The sequence below is a fragment of the Lichenostomus cassidix genome, unplaced genomic scaffold, assembly GCF_008360975.1.
Source record: "Lichenostomus cassidix isolate B80296 unplaced genomic scaffold, HeHo_3.0 HiC_scaffold_725, whole genome shotgun sequence".
Lineage (NCBI taxonomy): Eukaryota > Metazoa > Chordata > Aves > Passeriformes > Meliphagidae > Lichenostomus > Lichenostomus cassidix.
In genome coordinates, this window is record NW_028147598.1 from 9772 (window position 1) to 35078 (window position 25307).

Below are 25307 nucleotides of genomic sequence, written 5' to 3' on the forward strand. Positions count from 1 at the left end.
AACATTTGAGGACACAAGTCCAGGAACTAATGAATGCTGAGGAGATCCACTTCTGGGGATTCCCCACTGGAGAGCACGCAAAATGGCCCTCTGTAAACTCTGACCTGCTAGAGGCTCCGGATCTTCCCAAGACAAGGCGGGCCAAGACCTCCCAGGCCCTAGCAACCACAGCCTTAATGACATCGGTTGATACTGTACATATGTTCGCGAGTAAGTCGTGTCAGGTTGTATCTTCTGTTCCCCAGTTCCTTAAGTTCATTCCGTTGGCTGTTTGGTTTCTATCTGGTCATGAAGGTTAATTAAAGGTTACCATTCAAGGGAGTTAGTATTGCCGCTAGTGGGGCTGGAGTGTGGGCAGGAAGATGGGAATTGATCGTTCATCCTGATGTGTTGTCACAACCAATTTGAGACAAAACTATTACTGACTTACCATCCAGGTGGGCAGGCCACCTAAACTTAAACCGCAAATCCAACGCCAAATTCCAATCTGGACATGGGTAGATGGGCCACCCTTACTTAACCCGGAAAAGGAACATGTACACATGTTCGTTTAATACCCAAATGCCTTGTCATCTAATTAGTGACACGCATGAATGGATTAACGAGATTCCCACTGTCCCTACCTACTATCCAGCGAAACCACAGCCAAGGGAACTGGCTTGGTGGAATCAGTGGGGAAAGAAGACCCTGTTGAGCTTGACTCTAGTCTGGCGCTGTGAAGAGACATGAGAGGTGTAGAATAAGTGTGAGGACATAAGAGGTGTAGAATAAGTAACAATTTTAAGGTGCAACATTAATAAATCAGCTCTTCCCAATGAATTTCAGATGTCAGTCTGAGTCCTGATGCATGTTCCTGCCCGTGTTTGTCCAGGTGGCCACAGGGAATCAGGAGGCTGTGGAAGCCACCAGCCAGGTGCCTTCCCAACCTGAGTATGTAAGTTTTGCTTAGCCCAGAACATCAGCAAGCTATCTTTAGCATCTAGGGGAAACTCAAACCCTTCAAAAGCTGTTGTGGTAGGCCTGAAGAAGTGGCTGAAGGGTTGGGAGAAAACTCACCCCTGTGCCCATGAGTTGGTTTTGCTTAGCCCAGTTTTTCCTAGGGGGTGGGGAGGGGCACAAAAATGGCTCGTGTGTGTCCTGGGTGAATGTTCTAGAAGTTTTCACCATGTCCAGCAGAGCCATTCTCTGATGGCTCTGAAGATGATGGACATGCTGCTGACCAAATTTGCGTCAATTAGAAATGTTGGTTACACCTCTGTGATATCATATTTAAGAAAAAATCAAAACAATGTGAGCAAGCACTTCTTTTTAGACAGAGGATGAGGTGAGAATATGTGACGGAAAACATGGAGACACCAAGGTCAGTGGAGAAGGTGCTCCAGGCACCAGAGCTGAAAATCCTCTGCTGGCCGTGGTGAGGACCATGGTGAAGCAGGTTGTCCCCCTGCAGCCCATGGGGTCCACGAGGGGTGCAGAGATCCACCCACAGCCCGTGGGGAGGTGCTCACGCTAGAGGAGCAGGTGGATGCCTGGAGGAAGCTGTGATCCAGTGGGAGTCCCAGTGCAGGGAAAGGCCTTAGTTCCTTGGGATGGAAACAGCCTGGCCTGAGCTCAGAGGTCTGAACCCTGTGGACAAGAACTCATGGGGCAGCAGATTCCAGCAGCTGCTGCTCAAGAGATTGGACCCATGGCAAAGAAGTTTGCAGAGGACTGTCTCCAGTGGGAGGGACCCATGGCTAAGCAGAGGACTCCTCTCCCTGAACAGCAGAAGAAATTTTGGTCATGGACTGACCAAAAAAAACCCATGCCCTGCCTGCCACAACCCCCTGTGCTATTGGTGGGAAAGAGGGAGTGGGGTGAGCAGAGAAACAGTGAATTAAAAGCCAATTTTTAGTTCTCATTTGCCTCCTCTGACTGTTTAGGGTTAGGTTACCAATAAATCACTTTGCAACTTTAAGTTCTCAGCCAGTTTTGCCCTTCACTGCATCCTGCCCAACTCATTATCTCAACTCATAACCCCTGTGTGTGTGTGTCTGTCCGTTAGGGTTTTTTTTTTCCCCCCTCCCCTCTGCACAGCTGCAGCAGGGGAGAGAAGAGAAAGCAGATTTTGTAGGTGCCTGGCATTTGGCCAGGGTCAAACCACACCACTAGATCACTGGCAGTGTGGGTCACAAGGGCTCTTCCCAATTTGGGTCCTCTGATGGGGGATGAATACGGAGCAGTTCACAAAGCTCTTCCCCCACTGAGGGCACTCGCAGGGCTTCCCTTACCAGTGCGTCCGCCGGTGTTGGGTCAAATTAGAGCTCCTGGAGAAGCCTTTCCCACACTCGGGACACTCATAGGGTCTCTCCCCTGTGTGGATCCTCTGGTGGCAAATCAGGCTGGAGCTGTGGCTGAAGCTCTTCCCACATTCCCCACACTCATAGGGTCTCTCCCCAGTGTGGATGCGCCGGTGACTGATGAGGGTGGAGTTCTGCTTGAAGCCTTTCCTGCAGTCAGGGCAGCGGAAGGGCCTCTCCTCTGTGTGAATCTGCTGGTGCTTGAGGAGATCTGAGCTGGTCTGAAACCTCTTCCCACACTCGGAACACTCATAGGGCCTCTCCCCAGTGTGGATCCTCTTGTGACGGATCAGGTCAGAGCTCATGCTAAAGCTCTTCCCACTCTGGGGACACTCATAGGGTCTCTCCCCGGTGTGGATCCGATGGTGCCTGATGAGGTGGGAGTTGTACTTGAAGCCTTTCCTGCACTCAGGGCAGCGGAAGGGCCTCTCCTCTGTGTGAATCCTCTGATGACTGAGGAGATTGGAGCTGGTCTGAAACCTCTTCCCACACTCGGGACACTCGTAGGGCCTCTCTCCGGTGTGGATCCTCTTGTGACGGATCAGGTGGGAGCTCTCGCTGAAGCTCTTCCCACATTCCACACACTCGTAGGGTCTCTCCCCGGTGTGGATCCGATGGTGGTCCATAAGCTTGGAGATCTTGCTGAAGCTCTTCCCACATTCCCCACACTCGTAGGGCTTCTTGGTCTCATGAAGTTTCTCAGGAATCTCCAGCTCCGAACTCTGGCTGAAGCTCTTGCCAACTTCCTGGCACAGGGTGGGTCTTTGCCCTTCAGAGCACCCTGGGCTGGGTTTGCAGCCCCTCCTTGTGCAGCATCTCTGGGGCTTTTCCTCCTGGTTGGATTCCTGGGTCATGCAGCTGCTCAAAATGGCCTCTTCCATGAGTTTCTGCTGCAATGATTTCTCCTCCCTGGTCTCTGCCTTCAGCTCATTGCCTGGGGCAGAAAGGACAAGGACAGGATTTGGGATTCATCTCTGTGCCAGAGGGAAGGGGAAGAACATCCCCCCAACCCATCCCCAGCAGAACAGAGTCAGCAGCAGGGTTGTCCTGCAGCCAAGGGCGATGCTGGGCTGGGAGATGGAGAAGAGAGCAGAAAAGGGGCAGTGACTTCCTCCTCACCTGCCTGGCTGTCCCTGGGCATCTTCCTCTTCCTCACAGCCTTCTCCTCCATCCAGCCAAGTTCTGGGAGTGGGAAATCCTGGTTTAGGGGAAAACAAGTGTGACTTATTTTACCTTGTGTTTGAAGGTCACCCTTTCCGATTGCATCTCTAGAAGTCATTGTGCATCTGAGGTCCATAAAACCCTCCAGATCACAACAATTCAGCACCAAAAACACTCCTAGCAATTCCCTGTCTCTGGTCTGTCCACTTTGGGGTTCTGGGCCTCCCCACTGTCAGGGCTGCAGGGGTCCCATGTATAATGGGGGTCCCCACTCTCCAGCATCCCCACTCTCCCCAGACTGCCAGGGGTCCCAGGAATCCCAGGGGTTCCCCCCTCTCCAGATTCCCCACTCTGGGGGTCTCCTCTCTCTGGAGTCCTGCTTAGGGAAGCCTGGGGTTTTGGGGGTCCCAGGGATCCTCTCTCCCATCTCTCTCTCCAGGCTGCCAGGGCTCTTGGTGGTCCCCCCTCTGGGGGTCCCCATTTGTCAGAGACTGAAATAGTTCATGCCTCAAACATTGATATAAAGTTTTGCTCATTAGAACAAAAACTGTATAAAGAAGCTACAATCAAAGAAGCCTCCCTGAAGATACCTGACTGGGACTTTGGACTGAAAGTCAAACTGCTGAGATTAGATAAAGGGAAATCTATTGTTCAGTCATCTCAGGCTGAGGGAAAGGAATGCATCCACAAAGGCCAAAGCCACCAGCTGCTCTGAGAATCATCCCTGGCTGAGTTTGGAGTGAGGGCAGAGCACAGCTCACAGAAGCCAGGTTTCTGTGAGCACAGCTCACCTCCAGCCGAGGTGGAGGAGGTTGGGGGTGCATGGTGTAACCTCTGGTCAGAGGCAATAAACACACATCCTCCGTTACACAAACTGTCCAGCTGTGGAACCCCCAACCCCACAAGCCACATCCACGGGACTTTCACGTGAGAGGCAGCTGAGGGGGAGTCACAATCCATCACAGACCCCCAAATGCTAGGCCTTGCACCACAGGAGTGCACGTGATGCAAGCAGAGTCTGCTGCTAGAGACTGCCCCCTGCCCCGGGGGGACAAGCCTGGACATTGCCACCTGGCCTGAGTCCATATTAACCCATGGCATTCTGTGCTTTCGGGGGACCATCACCACCGAGAAGAGCAGCTGGAGAGGATCAATGCAACAATGTTGTGATCCATGGATGGTGATATTTTCTTTCTCCCTCTTTCTGTCCCCCCACCTCTTTTCCTACTTCTCTTTTCCTCCCTCTCTCTCTCATATTTACTATCAAATAAAACTCATACTATTGACTGGCATATGGTCTCGTTTGCACCTTAATTCGGGCAGAGGTATTTCCAAAGAACCTTAATATTTGGATCACAACACCAGGTCTACCCGTTAAAGTGAATGGGGAGTTTAGGGCATCAGGTCTACCCAGTATAAACCAGTATAAACCAGTCAATCCCAGTTTAAATAAGGAAAAACACATGGGTAGGTGACACCCCCTGCTGTGCAGGGAAATCCCAGTTTAAACTAGTAGAAACCAGTTCAAAGAAGTATAAACCAATATGAATCACTATAGCCACAGCAAATCCCAGTTCCCTCCCAGTATAAACCAGTAAGCCTCCCACAGACTTCCCAGTCCATCCCAGGAACTCCCAGTGACCTCCCAGTATGGCCCAGTGACCCTCCCAGTTCAAACCAGTAACTCCCAGTCCCTCCCAGTACCAAACCAGTTCCCTCCCAGTATAAACCAGTAACCCCAAAATCCCATTTCTCCCCTTTTCCCTCCCTTTAAACCCCATTAACTCCCTCCCAGTCCCTCCCAGTTTGTCCCAGTCCATCCCAGTCCATTCCCAGTCCCTCCCAGTATATCCCAGTACCCCCAGTAAGGTGCCCATGGCCTCCTGGTAGTGCCTCAGTTTCTCCTCGCGCTGTCAGCACCACGCAGCATCAGGGGGGCGGAGCTTGAGCTGGCTGTGCTGGGAGAGGAACTGGGATGGACTGGGAGCACTGGGAGGGGATTGGGATAAACTGGGAGGGACTGGGAGGGGATTGGGATAAACTGGGAGGGACTGGGAGGGGATTGGGATAAACTGGGAGGGACTGGGCAGTTACTGGTTGGCACTGGGATGCACTGGGATGGAACTGAGAGGGATTGGGATAAACTGGGAGCACTGGAAAGTTACTGGGCAGTTACTGGTGGGCACTGGGAGGGGATTGGGATAAACTGGGAGGGAACTGGGAGATTACTGGTTGGCACTGGGAGAATACTAGGAAGGACTGAGAGAATACTAGGAAGAACTGGGAGGACACTGGGATGGACTGGGAGAGACTGGGATGGAACTGGGATCTTACTGGGCAGTTACTGGTGTGCACTGGGAGCACTGGGAGTGGACTGGGAGGTTACTGGGACAGACTGGGAATTGGTTTGTGGGTTCTGGGAAGGAACTGGGATGTCCTGGGAAGTTGCTGGTTGGCGCTGGGAGGATACTGGGAATGGACTGGGATGTACTGGGAGGGACTGGGAAATTACTAGGCAGTTACTGGCTGACACTGGGAGGGATTGGGAAGTTACTGGTGAGCACTGGGGGAGAACTGGGATGGGATTGGGATAAACTGGGATGGACTGGGAAGTTCCTGGGCAGTTACTGGTGGGCACTGGGAGCCACTGGGAGGAACTGGGACGAACTGGGAGGGTGCTGGGGGATACTGGGAGCACTGGGATGTTACTTGGAGACACTGGGAGGGACTGGTGGCAACTGGCATGTACTGGGAAATGGTTTGTGGGCACTGGGAGGGAACTGGGATGACACTGGGATATACTGGGAGGTTACTGGGAAGGCACTGGTGGAAACTGAGATGGACTGGGAAGGGGTTTGAGGGCACTGGGAGGGAACTGGGATGGACTAGGAGCACTGGGATGAACTGAGAAGGGATTTGTGGGGACTGGGAGGAACTGGGATGTACTGGGAGGGAACTGGGATAAACTGGGAGGGGGTTGGATAAACTGGGAGCACTGGGAAGTTACTGGGCAGTTACTGATGGGCACTGAGGACTGGGATAAACTGGGAGAGACTGGCAGAGGATTGGGATAAACTGGGAGAGACTGGGAAAGAACTGGGAACTTACTGGGCAGTTACTGGTCGGCACTGGGAGCACTGTGAGTGGACTGGGATGTACTGGGAGGGAACTGGGATGTGACTGGGAGGGGATTGGGATAAACTGGGAGTACTGGGAGGTTACTGGGCAGTTACTGGTTGGCACTGGGAGGCATTGGGATGAACTGGGAAGAGATTGAGAGGGACTGGGATAAACTGGGAGGGACTGGGATGGACTGGAAGGGAACTGGGAAGTTACTGGGCAGTTACTGGTGGGCACTGGGAGCGGACTGGGAGGTTACTGGGAGCACTAGGATGTGACTGGGAGGGCACTGGTCACAACTGGGATGTACTGGGAAGGGGTTTGAGGGCACTGGGAGGGACTGGGAAGTTACTGGGAGGGACTGGGAAGTTACTGTGAATATGGGGAATTTAGGGCATCAGGTCTACCCAGTATAAACCAGTAAATCCCAGTTTAAATCAGGAAAAGCACCTGGGTGGGTGGCACCCACTGCTGTGCAGGGAAATCCCAGTTTAAACCAATAGAAACCAGTGTAGACCAGTTCAAACCAGTATAAACCAATATGAATCACTATAGCCACAGCAAATCCCAGTTCCCTCCCAGTATAAACCAGTAAGCCTCCCACAGACTTCCCAGTCCATCCCAGGAACTCCCAGTGACCTCCCAGTATGGCCCAGTGACCCTCCCAGTTCAAACCAGAAACTCCCAGTCCCTCCCAGTACCAAACCAGTTCCCTCCCAGTATAAACCAGTAACCCCAAATCCCCATTTTTCTTTTCCCTCCCTTTAAACCCCATTAACTCCCTCCCAGTCCCTCCCAGTTTGTCCCAGTCCATCCCAGTCCATTCCCAGTCCCTCCCAGTATGTCCCAGTATATCCCAGTACCCCCAGTAAGGTGCCCATGGCCTCCTGGTAGTGCCTCAGTTTCTCCTCGCGCTGTCAGCACCACGCAGCATCAGGGGGGCGGAGCTTGAGCTGGCTGTGCTGGGAGAGGAACTGGGAGCACTGGGAGGGGATTGGGGAAAACTGGGAGGGACTGGGCAGTTACTGGTTGGCACTGGGATGCACTGGGATGGAACTGAGAGGGATTGGGATAAACTGGGAGCACTGGAAAGTTACTGGGCAGTTACTGGTGGGCACTGGGAGGGACTGGGAGGGGATTGGGATAAACTGGGAGGGAGCTGGGACAGACTGGGAAGGACTGGGAGATTACTGGTTGGCACTGGGAGGATACTAGGAAGAACTGGGAGCTTACTGGGATGGAACTGGGATCTTACTGGGCAGTTACTGGTGTGCACTGGGAGCAATGGGAGTGAACTGGGAGGTTACTGGGATGGACTGGGAGGGACTGGGAATTGGTTTGTGGGTACTGGGAATGAACTGGGATGTACTGGGAAGTTACTGGTTGGCATTGGGAGGATACTGGGAATGAACTGGGATGTACTGGGAGGGACTGGGAAATTACTAGGCAGTTACTGGCTGGCACTGGGAGGGATTGGGAAGTTACTGGTGAGCACTGGGGGAGAACTGGGATGGGATTGGAATAAACTGGGATGGACTGGGAAGTTCCTGGGCAGTTACTGGTGGGCACTGGGAGCCACTGGGAGGAACTGGGAGGGTGCTGGGGGATACTGGGAGCACTGGGATGTTACTTGGAGACACTGGGAGGGACTGGTGGCAACTGGGATGTACTGGGAAATGGTTTGTGGGCACTGGAAGGGACTGGGAGGGGACTGGGATGACACTGGGATATACTGGGAGGTTACTGGGAAGGCACTGGTGGAAACTGAGATGGACTGGGAAGGGGTTTGAGGGCACTGGGAGGGAACTGGGATGGACTGGGAGCACAGGGGGTGAACTGGGAAGGGATTTGTGGGGACTGGGAGGAACTGGGATGCACTGGGAGGGAACTGGGATAAACTGGGAGGGGGTTAGGATAAACTGGGAGCACTGGGAAGTTACTGGGCAGTTACTGGTGGGCACTGAGAAGGACTGGGATAAACTGGGAGAGATTGTGAGGGACTGGGAGGGGATTGGGACAAACTGGGATAAACTGGGAGAGACTGGGAAAGAACTGGGAACTTACTGGGCAGCTACTGGTTGGCACTGGGAGCACTGGGAGTGGACTGGGATGTACTGGGAGGGAACTGGGATGTGATGGGATTTGGATAAACTGGGAGTACTGGGACAGACTGGGAAGGACTGGGAGGTTACTGGGAGATTACTGGGAGGTTACTGGGAGGGACTTGGAAGTTACTGGGCAGTCACTGGTGGGAACTGGGAGCTACTGGGGAGTGAACTGGGATGTACTGGGATGCACTGGGAGGGAACTGGGATGTGACTGGGAGTGGATTGGGATAAACTAGGAGTGACTGGGAAGTTACTGGGCAGTTACTGGTTGGCACTGGGAGGCATTGGGATGAACTGGGATGTACTGGGAGGAGATTGAGAGGGACTGGGAAGGAACTGGGAGGGGACTGGGAAGTTACTGGTGTGCACTGGGAGGGCACTGGGAAGGACTGGGAGGTTACTGGGATGTGACTGGGAAGGACTGGGAATTGGTTTGTGGGCATTGGGGGTACTGGGAAGGAACTGGGATGTACTGGGAAGTTACTGGTCAGCACTGGGGGATACTGGGAAGGACTCAGAGGTTACTGGGATGTGATTGGGAGGGACTGGGCAGTTACTGGTGGGCACTGGGAGCTACTGGGAGTGGACTAGGATGTACTGGGAGGGGGCTGGGATACACTAGGAGGGACTGGGAAGTTACTGGGAGGTGACAGATGATACTGGGATATACTGGGAGGTTACTGGAAGGGCACTGGGATATACTGGGAAGTGACTGGGAGGGTACTGGTAGCAACTGGGATGTACTGGGAAGAGGTTTGGGGGCACTGGGAGGGCACTAGGGGCTTACTGGGAGCACTGGGAGGGACTGGGATGAACTGGGATGCACTGGGAGGTCACTGGGATGCACTGGGAGGTAACTGGGAGGTCACTGGGATGCACTGGGAGGTCACTGGGATGCACTGGGAGCACTGGGAGGTGGGGGGGATGTCCCAGGCCCGGCCTGTTCCATTCCCGCCGATGGGGGGGAGCAGCCATTCCCTCACCATTTCCTCTGCCGGGCGCGGGGCGATCCGGGACCTGCGGGCGGCACGGCGGCTCAGGACGATCCCGGCCCCTCCCGCGGCTCTCCCGGGGCTCTCCCGGGGCTCTCCCGGCCCATCCCGGTCCCGCTGCGATCCCCCCGCCCCTCCCAATCCCGGGACTCACCGGAGCGGCGGCGGCTGAGGGCGGCGCGGGGAATGCCGGGAATGGCGCCGCCGCTGTGCTTTACGGCGGTGTGGCGGGAGGGCTTGCGACGCGGCGGCGGCGCGCTTTACGGCGGTGTGGCGGGCTCTGTCAGCGGGGTGTTCGGGAAGGGAAAACATCTGGAAAACACCTGGAAAACACCTGGAAACGCCCGGGAAAAGCGGATTTCGACCGATTTCGATAAAGCCAAGGGATGGAGACGAAACTCCAGAGGATCCAAGGGGCCATTCCTGGCGGAATTGGGATTTTTTTCCTCTAAATTAGTTTTTTTCTCCTGGAAATTCGGTTTTTTTCTCCTGGCAATTTGGTTTCCTTTGAAATTTTCTTGTTTCTCCCGGGAATTTTTGGCTGTTCCATTTAAACTAATGGAACTAATTTTTTGACAATAATTTGAACTAATTTTAACTAATTGTAACTAATTTTTTGACAATGCCATTTAAACTAATGCAACTCGAATTCATACAATAAAATACAGTTTAACACAATACAAGTTTAAATTCATACCATTTAAAACTATTACAAGTAAAGACAAATGAATGCAACCTGAATAATTTAAATTCATACAATTTAAAGTTAATGCAATTAAACAATATTTAATACCACTTAAATTTAAACTAACACAAGTTAAACGTTCACAGTTAAATACAATTGAATCCCAAATCCTGGGAAATCATGGATTGGCCAAATAATGGGAAATCGTGGATTGTCCAAATCACGGGAAATCATGGATTGAACAAATCATGGATTCGCAAAATCGTGGGAAATCATGGATTGACCAAATAATGGGAAATCATGGAATGGCCAAATCGAGTAAAAACATTGATTGACCAAATCATGGGAAATAATCGACTGGGGAAATAGTGGGAAATCCTGGATTGACCAAATCATGGGACATCTTGGATTGGCCAAATTGGGGGAAATCATGGGAAATCATGGTTTGGCCAAATCATGGGAAATCAAGAACTGACCAAATCCTGGGAAATCATGGATTGACCAAATAATGGGAAATTGTGGATTGACCAAATCATGGATTGGCCAAATCATGGGAAATCCTGGGAAAACATGGATTGGCCAAATATTGGGAAATCATGGACTGGCCAAATCATGGGAAATTACATATTGATCAAATCATGGGAAATCATGGGAAAACATGCATTGGCCAAATCGTGGGAAATCATGGGAAATCATGGATTGAACAAATCATGGGAAATCATGGGAAATCAGGGATTGGTGAAATCCTGGGAAATCACGGATTGGCCAAATCATGGGAAATCATGGTTTGGTCAAATCGTGCGAAATCATGGATTGAAGAAATAATGGGAAATCATGGATTAGCCAAATCGTGGGAAATCATGGGAAAACATGGATTGGTCAAATCATGGGAAATCAGGGAATGGCCAAATATTGGGAAATCATGGGAAAGGCCAAATATTGGGAAATCATGGGAAATCATGAATTGGCAAAATCATGGATTGGCAAAATCATGGGAAATAATGGATTGGTCAAATAATAGGAAATCATGGATTGGCCAAATCATGGGAAATCATGGGAAATCATGGGAAATCATGGGAAATCATGGGAAATCAGGGATGGGTGAAATCCTGGGAAATCATGGATTGGCCAAATCGTGGGAAATCATGGATTGAAGAAATCATGGGAAATCATGAATTAGACAAATTGTGGGAAATCATGGGAAATCATGGATTGGCCAAATATTGGGAAATCCTGGGAAATCATGGATTGGTCAAATCATAAAAAATCATGGATTGGTCAAATCATGGGAAATCGTAGATTGGCCAGACTGGGAGAAATCATGGATTGGCCAAATATTGGGAAATCCTGGAATGACCAAATAATGGAAATTCCTGGGAAATCATGGATTAGCCAAATCGGGAGAAATCATGGAGTGACTAAATCATGGGACATCCTGGGAAATCATGGATTGGCCAAATCATGGGAAATGAAGAACTGACCAAATCCTGGGAAATCATGGATTGACCAAATAATGGGAAATCGTGGATTGACCAAATTGTGGATTGGTCAAATCATGGGAAAACATGGGAAATCATGGATTGGCCAAATATTGGGAAATTCTGGGAAATCGTGAATTGGCTAAATCATGCATTGGCTAAATCATGGATTGGTCAAATCATGGGAAATGCTGGGAAATCCTGGACTTGCCAAATCCTGGGAAATCATAGATTGGCCAAATCGTGGGAAATCATGGACTGACTAAATACAGGGAAATCATGGATTAGTCAAATCATGGGAAATCATGGATTGAACAAATCATGGGAAATCATGGGAAATCATGGATTGAACAAATCATGGGAAATCATGGGAAATCATGGGAAATCATGGGAAATCATGGATTGAACAAATCATGGGAAATCATGGGAAATCATGGGAAATCATGGGAAATCCTGGATTGGTCAAATCATGGGAAATCATGGTTTGGCCAAATCATGGGAAATCATGGGAAATCCTGGATTGGTGAAATAATGGGAAATCATGCGGTGACTAAATCATGGGAAATCCGCGGAAATAATGGATTGGTCAAATTGTGAGAAATCTTGGATTGGCCAAATCGAGTAAAAACATTGATTGGCCAAATCATGGCAAATCATGGATTGACCAAATCATGGGAAATCTTGGGAAATCATGGATTGCCAGGCTTCTGGCAACAGGTCAGGGTAGCAGCACCCCAAGACTCGGTCCCTTGGTGGACCAATATTTGGCCAATTAGTCTAATATGATTTAAAATACCATTTATTAGATGCAGAAAATAACGAACATACAAACCTAGAACAGATTGACATGCACACGCAAAAAAAGGCATAATTGCAAAACTATAACAGCTAAAATGCAATTATGGGGTAAATGCTTGCAAAAACTATAAAAATAGCTAAAATGCAAGTTAAGAAAGGTACCTATAAACTAGGCTAAATAATACAATTTAGGAAACCAATCATCTTACCAAAATCTGAAACCTTGACACCTTGAAAGAAAACCAGAAGGAAAAAAACCCCAAAGATCACTCACTGTTTTCTGCAGGGACACAACAGTTCAGAGCCTGCAATATTTCTTTCTCTTGAGGAAGAAAATGCTTCTGAGAACTGGCATGGGTGAGTTTACAGAATTATATATATATATCTGCTCATTAACCAAGTATTAATACCATTATGATCTATGTATCTACTCACTGCTGGAACAGGTATTTACCTTTCCACATTCAGAATAATCCAGACAAGGCCACATCTGGCCTTGCATGGGGCTGAAGGATCCAAAACAACTCCCTTGGTTCCTCCCTGAGGAACCTTGAGGTTTTTCTCCTTGAGGTTTTTTACCCCTCCTCTCTCCAGGGGAGAAAACCAAGAGGAGAGTGAAGTCAGATGTCCCCACACTACAAGTTCTGTCAGGTTGGTCGTTCAGCACTATCACAGCCGGGCTGCTCTCACAGTGCACTCGGAAGCCTCGTGGCCAGCAAAGGTGGAGGCACTGCAGCATTTCCCAGGTACAGCCGTGGCTCTGCAGGGCTTTGCTGGGACAGCTTCCCCCAGCTGATGTGCAGGTCTGGATGAGGGGAAAGGATTTGGGTATCTGGTGATGGCTTCCTTCATCACTAGAGGCAACCTCATGTAGTAATGATGAGGTGCATTGCTTACCTTATCCATTTCTGATTGTTTTTCATTTTTGCATTATAGTAAATGACATTATTACCTCAGCTGGTTTCTGCACCTGTGTCTCCCACCCACCATCATATCAAATGCACTGCCAGTTGAGCACAAGACCTGAGAGTCGTCCCACCTTTTCTTTTGAAAGAGGAGAAAATCGCTGATGTGCACAAAAAGAAACAACCCTTCTCACACCTCCCTCCTGGGGTTCCCTGCAGCATGACCCAGGCAGGGGCTGCTGCTCCTGTCTGAAACCTCCCCTGCTGCCTCTCTGCCAGCCCATCTCTGGGAGAACACTCCCGATGGCCACCTCCTCAAACAAAATTGCCACTTTCCAACTTCCTCTTCTGCAGGCAGGTGAGAAAAGTATCCACTCCCAGCTCCTTGCTCCTAGAGGAAAACAAATGTTTTCAGCAGCAACAACCCTGAAATATCAACCTCCTTCCTTAACCCGGACACTGGGAGCTCACACAAAGAGCCCTTTTGTCCAAGGATATCCACAGAAGACCCTGAGGATGGAGCAGTTTGAAACAAAACTCCTTCCAAGTTTAAACCTTCCTTGATCAAATGAATGCACACAAACCTACCCCAAATGGAAAGTGGGGCAGAAAGAGAAACTCCTCTCTCACAACAGCAAACTCTGGGCTTCCTTCTGTTCCAGCTGGAGAGAGAAGGCCATGGGATACTCCTGAGTTTGGGAAGGAATCCTGGGAAATGGCCTGATTTGGGAGGGCAGCAGAGGGAAGTTCACCAAAGAGAAGGAAAAGATTCTCTGCAAGCAAAACATTTTGGCAATATTTGGGAAGGAAAAGAAAGTAAAAAATTTTTGAAGCATCTGAAAAAGTTCCCAGATGGAAATTTCTGCCCTCACAGAACAATCCCTCAGTCTCCTTGGTCTCTCAGGAAGCTCATGAATGAACCTGCAAGGCTTGGATATACATCCCTGGTGTCTATTTGCCAGAGCAAAACAGCTGCCCAACAAGACTTCAAGTGAGCACAGGACAAACCTTCCCCCTCCACCTCCCAACACCAACTCAGAGGAGTCTCTTTCCATCGCAAGATGTACTCTGTGAGCAGTCTGCATTGACTAGACTTGGCTGCAGGAGGGGTTTTCACTGTTACTCTCCCCAGATGGGGGAAGACAGGAAGACAAGAAATGATTCCTGAGGAAAGAAAAAGGCACAGCCTCTTGTGGAGACACCAGCGTGAGCAGACTCCAACTGGAAGCCATTCATCCCTTGGCTAAAGCAACATCCATCCTAGGGGCAGCAGTTCAGCTTTGATGAGCATGCTGACAAAACTGCTGCCCCTTGCTGACAGGCAGGGATGAGGAGAAAGAACATGCCAGCTGGCTGGGAAAGAGGCAAAAAGAATGTCTTCAAGTGTCTCCTCTTCATCCTTTCGGCAGGCAAGACAGAGCAATGTCCTTTCCTTCTGTCACCACAGGTGACCCGGGGATGAGATGCAGCGCGGGGAGAGAGGTCGCCACTGCTGCCAGCAGCCTCGCAAGGGGCTTTGCCCGCCCCGCCGAGCCCGGCCAGCGCCCCGGGAGCGAAACGGCCGCGCTGTGCCCGCGCTGTGCCCGCGCTGTGCCTCTCTGGCTCGTGTCGCTCGTCGCTCGTCCCCGCCAAGTCCTGCCCGCGCCGCGGCCGTTGCGCTGAGGCGTTGTTGCCCCAGTCGGTGAGCGGCGCCGCCATGCAGCAGCCCCCTCTGCCCTCGGGGCTCAGCGCCCGCACCTTCCCCGCCAAGCTGTGGCACCTGGTGAACAGCCCCCGCGTCCGCTCCGTGCGCTGGGACAGCCTGGCCCGGGGGCTGCTCGTCGAGCGCTCGCTCTTCGAGCGGGAGCTGCTCAGCCCGGCCGGCGCCCGCGGGCTGGGCGGCGAGGGGGCGGCGGCGGCCCCGGGCACCTTCAAAGCCACGCACTTCAGCAGCTTCGTGCGACAGCTCCACCTGTACGGCTTCCACAAGGTGGCGAGCGAGGGCGGCAGCTGGCTCCACTTCAGGAATCCAATCTTTCGCCGCGACCGCCCCGACCTCCTGCTCCGCATCGAGCGCCGGAGCAAGGCCAGCCGAGGAGGTGCGCCAAGGAGGTGCAGCAAGGAGGTGCGCAGCCGCCAGCGCAGCCGCTTGCAGCAGCTCCGCGGGGCCGGTAAGCCGGGCTGGCAGCGAGGGTGGCGCGGGCTTTGGCCGTGGGCACTGCCCGTGCTGGGGCTGCTCAGCGCAGCTGCCCCGGCTGGCCCAGGGGCTGTCTGTGCTTGGGCAAGGCACCTGTGCCGTGCCGTGCCGTGCCGTGCCGTGCCCCCCGGGCTGCCGGGGGCTGCGGGACAGTCCCGCCGGGGCTGCGCTCACAGCAGCCTGGCCCGCTCGGCCTGCAGCTGGCCCAGCCCCGCGCCGTGGCTGCCGCTGCTCCTTGCCCGGCCACGGGCACGCTTGGGGAGCTCTCCGTGAGTGCGTGTGAGTGCCGAGGGCTCGATGGTGGCCAGGCCCAGCTGCAGGGAGCCTCCTGTCCCTTTGGAGCAGAGGGGGAGAGACCTGGCAGTTGGGATTCTGGCAGTTGCCTCCGGCCGAGGAACTGCCAGGGGAAAGTTTTCCCAGGCGGTTAAACGAATAGGCAAGAGCTAAACAGACAAGGAATTGGTTGTTGCAAAGCCTCAGAACATGTGGGGATTTTTTTCTTCCCTCACCCTGCTTGGGAGGATCCGGACTTTTTGCTTTTCTGATAGAAGTACAGTTGCTGCCAAGGGAAACGAAGCCCAGGAGCAATAGTGACCCAATCTTCCCTTTGCTTCCATTCTTCTTCCCTCATTGCTACTCAGCTCCCTTACGCCAGGACCTCAGTGCTGCCTCACCTGAGGATGCAGAGCTGCCTCCAGGCCCTTCCAGGCGACGACGTGCAGGTGCTCAAGAGTCTGAGGATTCCCCAGCACCTGCCAAGAAATCAGTTCCCACCTCTGGAGTTCTGGGGGATTCATCAGAGGAATCCATCAGACGCAAATTCCAGCTGAAGCGTCTCACCATTCCACTGGTCCGCATGGACCTGAAACGCCACCCTGAGCTCATGGTTCGCCTGGTTCGCATTGACCATCCGAGCGTTTCCAGGGCCCTTCCAGAGAGCAGCAGCTCCAGATCATCAGAGCAGCACCTGACAGCCTACAGCCCATCAGGTAGGGAAAGAACTTCTACCCTTGCTTTTCCAACAGCTCCTGGCCAGAGACCATTTGAAGTATTTTTTGGCAGTGCTCTGTCATGGGTAGATCTCAAGTGAGAATCAGGTAGAAAAGTGTCAGGTTGACTAGGGAAAGGAACCTTGAATGCAAAAGAATTCTCAGTCTGCTTTCCCTCTCCTTTCTTCCGATTTGGTTGTCTCCTGGGCATTTTCCAGACAGCCTTTCTGCTGAGGTGCCAGTGTAAGGCAAAAATCTTGGATGACAAGTGGTCAGTGTTACATGAGCTCCCCTCTGTCTTTGAATGAAGCCAAACTGGGATGGTGATAGAATATCACAGATTTTTAAGTCTGTGTGTTGTGCCCATCAGGCCATGCCATTTCAAGGAGCTCTGTGTGTTTGCAGAACAGTTGCACCTGCAGAATATGGCCTGAGCCACAAGGTTGCTTTTTAGCATAAAAATCACAGGTGAATTTCAGTGTTTGCCTGAAGATCTGGTCTTGTCCAGGGTGAATCCACTCTGTGGTTGAGATGTGAATCTCAAGTGTTGGGATGAGAAACTCAAGCAGCCAACTCCAAAAGCTAATGGGCATGTAGGAAAGGTTGTGATTATGAAGTTTTTGTGTCCCTTTGGCGCAGAGGGGAAAAGACCTGCTTGTTGGGTTTCTTGACTGTCCCTGCCAAGGAACTGCCAGGGGACAGTTGTACCAGATGGTTAAACGAATAGGTGAGACCTAAATAGACAAACAGGGGATTGGTTGTTGCAAAGCCCCAGAACATGTGGAGATTTTTTTCTTCCTCACCCTACTTGGGAGGATCTGAGTTTTGCTCTTTGCTGAGAAAAGTACAGTTGCTACCAAGGGAAACGAAGCCCAGGAGCAATGTGACCCAATCTTCTATTTCTCCCTTTCTTCTTCCCTCATTGCTACTCAGCTCCCTCATGCCAAGACCTCAGTGCTGCCTCACCTGAGGATGATAGAAGTACAGTTGCTGCCAAGTGAAATGCAGGCAACGAGCAATAGTGACCCAATCTTCCCTTTGCTTCCTTTCTTCTTCCCTCATTGCTACTCAGCTCCCTCATGCCAGAACCTCAGAGCTGCCTCACCTGAGGATGCAGAGCTGCCTCCAGGCCCTTCCAGGCGACAACATGCAGGTGATCAAGACTCTGAGGCTTCCCCAGCACCTGCCAAGAAAGTGTTTTGCACCTCCAGACATCAGGGGGAGTCATGGGAGGAATCACTCAGACGCAAATTCCATCTCAAGCGTCTCAGCATTCCACTGGTCCGCATGGACCTAAAACAGCATCCTGAGTTAATGGTTCACCTGGTTCGCATTGACCATCCGAGCGTTTCCAGGGCCCTTCTAGAGAGCAGCAGCTGCAGATCATCAGAGCAGCATCTGCCAGCCTACAGCCCATCAGGTAGGGAAAGAACTTCTACCCTTGCTTTTCCAACAGCTCCTGGCCAGAGACCATTTGGAGTATTTTTTGGCAGTGCTCTGTCATGGGTAGTTGTCAAGTGAGAATCAGGTAGAAAAGTGTCAAGTTGACAAGGAAAAGGAACCCTGAATGCAAAAGAATTCTCGGTCTGCTTTTCCTGTCCTTTCTTCCAATTTGGTGCATCTCCTGGGCATTTTCCAGACAGCCTTTCTGCTGAGGTGCAAGTGTAAGGCAAAAAATCTTGGCTGACAAGTGGTCAGTGTTAGGTGAGCTCCCCTCTGTGTTTGAATGAAGCCAAACTGGGACGGTGATAGAATATCACAGATTTTTAATGCTGTGTGTTGTGCCCATCAGGCCGTGCCATTTCAATGAGCTGTGTGTCTGCAGAACAATTGCAGATGCAGAATACGGCCTGAGCCACAAAGTTGCTTTTTAGCATAAAAATCACAGGTGAATTTCAGTGTTTGCCTCAAGATCTGGTCTTGTCCATGGTGAATCCACTCTGTGGATGAGATGTGAATCTCATGTGTTGGGATGAGAAACTCAAGCAGCCAACTCCAAAAGCTAATGGGCATGTAGGAAAGGTTGTGATTATGAAGTTTTTGTGTCCCTATGGAGCAGAGGGGAAAAGACCTGCTTGTTGGGTTTCTTGACTGTCCCTGCCAAGGAACTGCCAGGGGACAGTTTTACCAGATGGTTAAACGAATAGGTGAGACCTAAATAGACAAACAGGGAGTTGGTTGTTGCAAAGCCCCAGAACATGTGGAGATTTTTTTCTTCCTCACCCTGCTTGGGAGGATCTGAGTTTTGCTCTTTGCTGATAGAAGTACAGTTGCTGCCAAGGGGAATGTAGGCAAGGAGAAATAGTGACCCAATCTTCTGTTTCTCCCTTTCTTCTTCTCTCATTGCTACTCAGCTCCCTCATGCCAAGACCTCAGTGCTGCCTCACCTGAGGATGCAGAGCTGCCTCCAGGCCCTTCCAGCACAAGTGCAGCTGATCAAGACTCTGAGGCTTCCCCAGAGCCTCCCAAGAAAGTGTTTGCCACCTCTGGAGTTCTTGGGGATTCATTGGAGGAACCAGCAACACGCAAATTTCAATGCCATCCTGAGCTCACCATTCTGCCAATCGCCATTGACCATTTGAGCTCTTCCAGGGCCCTTCCAGAGAGCAGCAGCTACACATCTTCAGAGCAGCACCTGCCAGCCTACAGCCCATCAGGTAGGGAAAGAATTTCCGCCCTTGCTTTACCAACTGCTCCAGCCAAGAGACCATTTGAAGTATTTTTCTGCCATGCTCTGTCATGGGTAGATCTCGTGTGAAAATCAGATGGAAATTGTCAAGTTGACCAGGAAGGGGGACCTTGAGAACAAAACCAATCTCTGTCTGGATTTCCTGTCCTTCCTCCAGATTTGGAGGATTTTCTGGGGGTTTTCCAGTCAGTTTTTCTGTAAGGATGAAAGACTGAGGCAAAAAACATTTGCCCACAACTGCTCAGTGTCTGGTGAGCTCCCCTGTTATCTTGAGTGAAGCCAGACTAGGACGCTGATAGGATATTGCAGAGTTTAAAGATGTTCTCTCCTGCAAAGAAGTTGATTACATTTCAATGAGCTCTGTGTGTCCCCAGAAGAGTTGCAGCTGCAGAATATGGCCTCAGCCACAAGGTTGATTTTCTGCAATACAATCCCAGTTTAATTTTAGCCTGCATGTCTGCAGACCTGGGCTCTTCCAAGGGGGATCCTTTTTATGTGTTTGGTTGTGATGCAAAACTCCAAAGCAGCCAATCCACAAGTGAATGGGGAGATGGAAAAGGCTGTGATTACAAAGTATTAGTGTGTGTATGTGTGGATCAGTTTTACAGTCCATACTTTACCAGACATACCCATCAATGAGAATAAATACTTTTTAAGAGGAAGAAATCAGTCTTCCAATCCCCTGGGAAGTTGGAATACATTTCTTACACTGAGTTTGCTGTGTGCTTCCTGTGGTGTTTGATCCAAGGCAGCAGTAGAGCTCTGTGTGCCAAGCTCTGTTCTGGAGCCTGACCCAAGTGTTTGGATTCTTGCAGCCACAGTGGGCAGTTCAGCCCCCGATGCTCCGACTGGCAGTGCTGGTTGTGCAGCATGGACAGCCTCCAGCTGGCCATGGAATGAGCCTGGGGAAGAGGAATTGCTACCACTGACTCTGGACCTGGTGCTAGAGACACTGGAGGAGATGATTTCCCGCTCCCCACCTGAAAGATCTCCCTTTGCTCAGGTAACTGCATTGGAAAGGGATGAAAAAGGCTGGACTGAGAGCTTTTGAAAGTTGTTGCATGGCTGAGAAGGAAAGGCTTCTTGAATTGAGCTGTGAATGGACAGGGAAGGATTTGCTTGGTAAAGCAAGATTTGCAAAGGAGGAGGGAAGGAAAAGGGGGCTCATCCTTAGTGAGGACGAGAGGTGTTGGCCAAGTTTGGGTGCTCCTCTCTCCTTTTCCTGGGAAGAATCCCTAGTGCAGGGGCATCATTCCTGGTGATGCTTTGTAGGTTCTAACAAGCTTAGCTTGATGTGAAATAGGAGAGTGTTTGGAGAATTGCCCCTGAAGGCAAAGTGTCCCGCCCAGGGAGGGGCATGTGAGAGGAGCCTCTGTTAGAGCACCAGCTGAGGGCTCTGCCTCCTTTTGGCTGGAAGGCCAAGGCAGAGCAAGGGCTGGGCTGCAGCTGCTGCTGCTGTGTGAGCCCTGCTGTGTGTGTAGGCACTGCCAGAGCCATGTGAGGGGATGTGCTGCAGCTGCAGCTTTCTGGTCCTCTCTGTAGCCTCCAGTCGAGTTTCTATCTGGGAAATCCTCAGCTGGGCAAACTGGCCAGTCTTGCTCTCCATGTTCCAGAGCTTTGTCATGTTCCTCTTGGACATCCCTGTGGGAAGAGATGTGTGTGTTCCCATCCAGTCCTGGCAAAGCTGCAGCCTGGATGAGGCTGTTGTGCTCAGGGCTGTGGAGGGAGGAGCACATCCCTGTGCCAGGAGCTGGCAGGACTCCTTCCTTAGTGCCCACGTCATGTGTTCAGTGTCACCCCACGTTCAACCTTGTCAGCTTTGGCAGCTTCTGGACTGGGTTTGAGAAGTCAATCTTCTCCACTGCCTTTGGGGGCCAGACCTCCTTGTTAGGAGCAAGAGATGAAAGTGAGTGAGCCCTGGAGCCTTTAGGGAGCAGATGTGTTGGTTCTGAGGCCCTGTGAGTTGTGAATTGGAGGGAAGGACAATGTTGGTGCTGCACATGAAATGGTTAAGGACTCCTTGAAGCCCAGGGGCTTCTGCTGTGTTGAAGTGCCATTCAATCAAGGACCATTAGTCCTTCTGTTTGAAAGATTCTGTCTTTCACTCAGTAATCCACTTTCTCTTAACTCTTGCCTCTTTCCAGTCTTGCCTTAAGTGTTCAATGTCTCTATTGGCACGGGCATTTTTGCATATTGTTATACAGCTTTGCCAAAGGATTCCTCTATTTCACATAATATGCAGACTCATTGCCTTCTCTAGATTTACTTTTGAGGGGAGACAGATTCAGGGTGGGGAATGGGATTTTTTGGAATTGTCCATATTGTATTGCCAAGTGTGATGACATTTTGTCTTCTGTAAACTCACACATACCAGTTCTCAGAAACATTTTCTTCCTCAAGAGAAAGAAATATTTCAGGCTCTGAACTGCTGTGTCCCTGCAGAAAACAGTGAGTGATCTTTGGGTTTTCTTTCTTTCTGGTTTTCTTTTACGGGGAACCCTGGTGTCGCCCCTGAGTCTTCAGGAGGGGAGCCTGAGAACATGGCTGCAGCAGAGAGAGCTTTGCCTGGCACCGCAAGCCATGGGAACAGTTCTCTGGAGCCTGAGGAGCTTGGTAAGGAGAGAGCCCACATTGGTTGAGAGAGGTCTGAGATGGCTGCTGTGAGCCTGCCTGTGGCAGGAAGGGAGATCAGAGGAGTTGAGTTCTTGTCTGCAGGCTTGGTGCTTCCTGGTGCCTTGAGTTCCATCAGGGCACTGGCACAGCCTCCCCGGTGGAGCCCTGCCCTCCACGCTTCTCTGGTGGCACTGACCCTGAGTCCTGTGGTGTGGCAAGAGAGCAGTGAACAAAGCTGACCTTCTGGCACTTGTGTCACCAAGCTGGGTGTCCCAGTTTCCAGCTGAAGTGCATGGATAGGTTTGCTGCAGGGTGGCAGTGCTCTGGAGGCAGCGCTGAGTGACTCTTGAAGTAACTGGGGAAAATGCCAACAAAATGTCAGAGTAGAAGGCTGAGCTTTGTGTCTGAAAGCATTAAATCAGTGTAGTACAGGTCTGGTGACAGCTGTAGTGAGACACATTAAAAATACAAACGGTAGAACCTCTGAGGCCAAACAAATCACAGAACAAAAATGCAGGAGCTAAAGGCAAAATTTAAATTTCCTCAGATTAGCAAGAACTAATAGGAGAGAGAGAGCACTTTGGATCTGCATTCTCGAGCAAAGCTGGTGCAGCCTGCAGGCCTCGTAGGGAGCTCTTTCCCTGCCAGCTCTCCATCCCAGAGCTGCTGGTCGAGTTGGAAGAGCTGTTGCTCACTGCAGAGAGCACTTTTTAGATGCCAGGGACCAGTGCTGGTTTGTAACTCAGCTCACATCACCCTTCAGCTTCAGCCATTTCAGTGAGGACTGAGGTGTGTCTGTGAGCACAGAGAAAGACCAAGGCTGGGTTCTTTGTGTGAGCTGGGACTGTGTGTGTTTCAAGCTCTCCTGGGTGCCATTTTCACTGCGGGTGCTGTCTTTATTGGGATACTCAAAATTTGCGAAGTTTAGTAAACTTGGAAGGATCCCTCTTCTGTAAAGAGGAGGCCTCAAATTCCCATGTGAGCATCTGCCTTTCGGGCAGTCTTTAACAATCTTTGACAGAAGTACAATTCCTTCCAAAGGGAAACATTCATGAAGGCCACATATTGACTCAGTGTTTTCTCTTTGCTTCCCAGACATCCATCTGGTCTACCTCGCCAGGAGGGCTGCCCTGCGTAGGACACGGAGACCAAGGGAGAGCCTGTGAAGATCAGACAGGTGGGATCCCTCTGTATATATTACATTTATAGATGTTTACTGTTACATTCTTTTATCTGTGTAGTTTCATTTATAGATTTATAGAGTTGTGTGTAGATGTGCATATAGTTAAAAATCTGTATAGTTTGATTTTTATCCATTTACATAGATATAATTATAGATGTGATTGTATTTATATAATCTATATAATTTATATAAGTCTATAAGTATATGTAGTTAGATTCATAGATTTTCACAGATACAATTATATGTATGTGCAGTAACATTTATATATATAAAGTTATGTTTTGAAATGTGCATAGTTAGAGGTATAGGGATATTTATGTTCTTGGATTGATATTTGTGTAGGCCTAGCTTGCATTTTAACCTCTTTCCCTGCTCTGCTTCCTATTTCATCTTTTGCTTTCCCCCTGTGTCCCCTCTGTCCCCTCTTCCCGTGCTGGGTCCGAGCTGGCGGCCGGCCCGGGCGGAGCAGCAGTTCCAGGTGTCCCCAGGTGTCCCTAGAGCAGTGAGAGCAGCTGGTGTCCCCTGAGGAGCTGCTGAAGGATGGTGAGACTGAGGGGCTGAGGGGCTGAGGAGAGGTGACACTGAAGGGACAGTGAGCTTGAGGTGCTGGTGGGGCTGAGGGGACTGTGGGGCTGAGGGGTGTGGGGGAGGAAAGGGGAATGGTGGAGCTGTGGGTTCAGGGTGAGCTGCAGGGGATGGTGGGGGCTGAGGGGACAGGGAAGTGGCACAGGCTGAGGGGGGTGGCAGGTCTAAGGGGACTCGATGTGTCAGAATGGACTGTGGGGGTCTGAAGGAACTGGGGGGGCTGTGGGTTTGCTGAGGGGATGGCAGGGCTGAGGGGATGGAGGGAGCCAGCAGGGAGCACAGAGGGGTCCAGGACTGTGGCTCTGCCAGGCCTTGGAACCAGTTCCAGAGCCTCCACTTTTTCCACAGCTTCCCTGAAAATCACTGAGAACATCCAGAGAAGTGACAAGAACCATGAGGGAGAAGCTGAAGGGCACCAGCAAGAGCAGTGAACAGGGAGCTGCTGCTGCTGCCCCCTGAGAGCTTGGGTGAGGCCACAGGGCCGGTGAGGCAGGCTGGGGCTGAGGCTCAGCCTGCTTTTTCTTTCTCACCCTGCTGGGGAGGCTCTGAGATTTTCTCTTCCCTCACACAAGTGCAGCTGCTGCCCAGGGAAATGTCCCGATATTGACTCAGTGTTCCCTTTGCTTCCCAGATGTTCATCTGCTATCCCTGTCTAGGAGGGCTGCACTGCATGGGAGGAAGAGACAGAGGGAGAACGTGTGGAGATTAGGCGTCTGAAATCCCTTAAGGATATATTTATAGATTCATATAATTATATATGGATATTTAGATAGGTAGCTTGATGTTTGTATAGTTAGATTTCTATTTATTTATGTCTGGTTTTATTTTTATGTCTGTGCTAGATTTTCATAATGTAATATAATATAATATAATATAATATAATATAATATAATATAATACAATATAATATAATATAATACAATATAATATAATTTATATCTATGATGTAATAAATTAGTTTTGTTAAACTAAAATTGATATTTGAATATTATTTGATTGTGTGGTTTTAGAAATCTGTAATAAATTTAAATCTTTAACTTATTTTGATATTTGTGTATTTATGTATCAATTGTAACAATCTTCAATAAATTAGATTTTTTATCTGAAATAAGCATTAAGTTGTGTTTTTCAAAGCAATGAGCAGATGTAAACATGATGATGCTGGAGGGTTTTGGCAGTGAGTGAAGGGGACTGGGGGAAATTCTCCAGCCATGCCCAGCAGCTCCCCAGTCTCAGTCAGGCTGGGCAGTGAAACCGCAGATTTGGGATGGCAGCAGAGCCACACGCTGGGGAATAACTCGCTGCAAAGGCTGCTGAGCAAACGGGACTCCACTGAGCAGAGAGCTCCAAGCAGGAGCCACCCAGGGAGGAGAAATCATTCACAATGAAACAGAGAGAGAAAATGTGGCAAAACAGATGTGAGCATACTCTGGGAGTCTGATAAAATGCTCTAAATCAGTGCTCTCTAGGTACATCTTCGGCAAAA

At 50.5% G+C, this 25307-nt stretch overlaps 2 protein-coding genes across 2 annotated transcripts; one reads left to right on the forward strand and one right to left on the reverse strand.

Moving 5' to 3' along the window:
- Positions 1–1940: 1940 nt before the first annotated feature.
- LOC146421856 (uncharacterized) lies at positions 1941–9911 on the reverse strand. Its single transcript, XM_085046984.1, has 4 exons — positions 9875–9911; positions 9712–9745; positions 3459–3537; positions 1941–3273 (listed from the first exon to the last, which is right to left on the reverse strand). Exons 2-4 carry the CDS (start codon positions 9712–9714, stop codon positions 2267–2269), a joined length of 1089 nt encoding a protein of 362 aa, XP_084903110.1. The 5' UTR covers positions 9715–9745; positions 9875–9911; the 3' UTR covers positions 1941–2266.
- Positions 9912–15236: 5325 nt separating this feature from the next.
- LOC146421857 (uncharacterized) lies at positions 15237–17185 on the forward strand. The gene is made up of 3 exons (XM_085046985.1): positions 15237–15736; positions 16404–16751; positions 17157–17185. Exons 1-3 carry the CDS (start codon positions 15283–15285, stop codon positions 17183–17185), a joined length of 831 nt encoding a protein of 276 aa, XP_084903111.1. The 5' UTR covers positions 15237–15282.
- Positions 17186–25307: the final 8122 nt, after the last annotated feature.

Coding starts and splice junctions, on each gene's coding strand:
- LOC146421857 (XM_085046985.1), top strand. CDS start 15,283: ATGCAGCAGCCCCCTCTGCCCTCGGGGCTCAGCGCCCGCACCTTCCCC. Junction 15,737..16,403: donor GCAGCAGCTCCGCGGGGCCG/GTAAGCCGGGCT, acceptor ATTGCTACTCAG/CTCCCTTACGCCAGGACCTC. Junction 16,752..17,156: donor GACAGCCTACAGCCCATCAG/GTAGGGAAAGAA, acceptor GTGTGTTTGCAG/AACAGTTGCACCTGCAGAAT.
- LOC146421856 (XM_085046984.1), bottom strand. Junction 3,274..3,458: donor GCCCAGGGACAGCCAGGCAG/GTGAGGAGGAAG, acceptor TTTCTGCCCCAG/GCAATGAGCTGAAGGCAGAG.